Source organism: Buceros rhinoceros, unplaced genomic scaffold (assembly GCF_000710305.1).
Source record: "Buceros rhinoceros silvestris isolate BGI_N320 unplaced genomic scaffold, ASM71030v1 scaffold6254, whole genome shotgun sequence".
In the NCBI taxonomy this organism is placed as follows: domain Eukaryota; kingdom Metazoa; phylum Chordata; class Aves; order Bucerotiformes; family Bucerotidae; genus Buceros; species Buceros rhinoceros.
The window spans coordinates 9,686-12,304 of NW_010406370.1; the positions used below are offsets into that span (position 1 = coordinate 9,686).

The window sequence follows — 2,619 nt, forward strand, 5'->3', positions numbered from 1 at the left end:
CTGCTGAAGCTATATTACTGTGCAAAAAGAAAGCAAAGTAGGGAATAAGGGAGAAGGTGAGCCTGATGTGGTGGTGGTGGTGAGAGCACTGCACTGGGAGGTGAAGATGAGGTGAAGATGAGTTCTTCTAAAAAGCAGTTTGAGATCCAGCATTTCTGGTTCCTGAATGCTGTAGCAGCTCGACATGATTTCTTCGCTCCTGACGACTGTGCTTGGTCACAGAAAAAGGCCAGCTCCTGCCTGGAAAGTCACCTTCTGGCTGGGACTTCCCTGCGAGAAAGACTGTAGGGCTCTGGATCCAGGCCTGGTGGTGATGCCAGCTTTGTAGCACCTGAGAAAGCACCTGAATGCCTGATGAATCTGTATTTAAGGCTTCTTATTGCCAAAGCCACAGACAGCTACATGTTTAAATTCTTTTAATCCACATCTGGAGTGCCCAGTTCTCTGTAGGCACTGTAGTGAGTCTGTTCATCCAACACAGAGTTTCAAGCCCACTGCAAGGTGACTGGGCTAGGCTTAGTTTAGTCTTGTAGTTTAGGCTTCTTGAACCTAATGCTTGGAATTAAAATGTAGTTGTCCTTCTGGGACAAATTTTTCCACGTCATTTTGTTTTGGCTTCTGCACAGTTAACATCTAGTAAACTAAAAAGGGAAGAGCCAAGATGAATCTAGTCATGTTTCCCAAAGAGCACATTCATTCTTCACATTGTGTGCATACCAGGAATGCTGTGCTTCCTCACAAAAGAGCATTTCTTAATCCTCAATTCTAAACCATCTTATGAAACTTCATTCTGTTGCAAACCTAGGGCTATATAAAAGTGTTCTAGGTAAATATATGTTGGCATTATATAGAGGACTTGCTTTCTGGGGTTTTGTTTTGTTTAGGTAGCACGTATCTGGCTTTATACTGCTTAAAATACAAGTGTTGATCATATGGAGAAAACGAAAAAAAATTTACTTTCGTGATGTCTGTGTTCATTCCCAGGTCTGTATTGTATTCAGTGATTTTGGAAAAATGCAGAATGTTTGCAATCTACTCGTTGAAAAGTTAGGAGCCTCCGTTACCATCAGTCCACCTCATTTCTACCATACACCAGAAGCTGTAGATACCCTTCGGTAAGTGCTCTCTCACACCGCAGGTTTTACAGCTTCAGATAACAGTCAATATGAATACATAATTTATATTGCTTGTATAATGGGAGCAAATAGTTTCCTTCATACCTATTAAAATTTATGATCAAAGGTTTCAGTATTTGTTTTAAATATAACTTACAAATTCATGCCGTTCAACCTAGAAGACAGAGCATATTCCTTCTACAGCATGCCTGGGCAAAGCAGATCGTAATAAAAAACATCTTCCCACTGAGTTCCGTTGGAAGTATAATTTACTGTGAATATTAGCTCAAGCAAATTTGACTTTGGATACATCAGGAAACGTAGATTTGATTTGTGTTTGTTATGAAGGTATAAGTCTGTTTCCAGATGTTGATAATTCTAAGTACCCTTGCCAATTCCCATTGCTCTTAGCTGCTGACATGATCTGAAGAGAGCCATGTACAGCACTTGCTCAGCATCAAAACATGAAGCTCATGGTGTTGGTATTTTAGATATTACCTGTTCAAAGTCCTCCTTCTCCTATTGACATTGAGGGGCAGAGGGAAGTTTGATCTTGGGTTTGATTTTTGCCTCTTCAGAGAAAAGAATCATGCCTGGTCCAAGTGGCAAGCACAACTCAACTAGCCTCTGGGGATGTCAGAACTGTATCTCAAAGGTATCGCTGAAGGAGTGTGGAAATCAGGCCAGTGGGCTAAATAGGTGCTAGCATGCCTTCAGCTGGGTCACCCAGATGCCTGGAGCAAGGGTTGAGCTCCTGCTCTGCACCAGCACCAGGGATGCCCGCAGTGTGTAGGTGTTAGAACAGCTTGATGGGCGCTGATGAAGATACTAATGTTTTCTCTGCACCCACACCCCTTCAGACTCCTAAAGCTATCACCCAGAAGCTGGGGGAAGGTGCTGTGCCTTACATCTGTGCGGTTCCGAAAAATAAGGCCTTACAAAACACTTGGCAGGAATCAACTGGCTCTGTTTGTAATTGTGCTGCTTTTTCTACTGCTCAGCCGTCAAGTATGTGTTGCTGCTGTTGGAAACACACGGCGGAAAGCTCAAGAAGTCTGTCGACTGTTTGGCCAGTCGTTGGGAAAACCTTTATTAATAAGAGAAGAAGAAACAAAAGAATGGGGAGGCCACATAGACAGTCATCTATCAAACTCCCCAGATTCACTGACTCTGCAGGAAAGAATCCAGAATGCTACTGCTTATGCTTCTTGTAGAGTGTTTGCTGTGTTTGAGATAAAAGGAAGAGAAAACAGAAGAAACACGTTGCTCTAGAAATAGGTGAATAAACAGGTGAATAAAGTGATGGGGTATCTTAAAGGCTAGTTTACACAAGGTAGATGTTTAAGGTGAGGTATCTCCCCGTTGTTGTCCCATAGCTGGGTTCATTTACCTGGTGTGCAAATCCAGTCGATACACAGAGCGGAGGTATTTCTCTTTATTGCACTGATGCACATTAACGGGTGCCTGTCTCAAGGCAGCACACCTAGTTTCATCAAATCTCGTC

General features: G+C 42.7%; 1 protein-coding gene across 1 annotated transcript in view; it reads left to right on the top strand.

Moving 5' to 3' along the window:
- IRAK1BP1 (interleukin-1 receptor-associated kinase 1 binding protein 1) overlaps positions 1-2,387 on the top strand; it is a gene marked incomplete at its 5' end in the record, with an annotated part of 5,690 nt that extends 3,303 nt beyond the window's left edge. Inside the window, 2 exons of the mRNA XM_010134052.1 lie at positions 985-1,115; positions 2,117-2,387. Of these exons, the coding sequence (XP_010132354.1) occupies positions 985-1,115; positions 2,117-2,387 (402 nt within the window). The remainder of the gene's footprint in view (positions 1-984; positions 1,116-2,116) is intronic.
- Between the last annotated feature and the right edge of the window lie 232 nt (positions 2,388-2,619).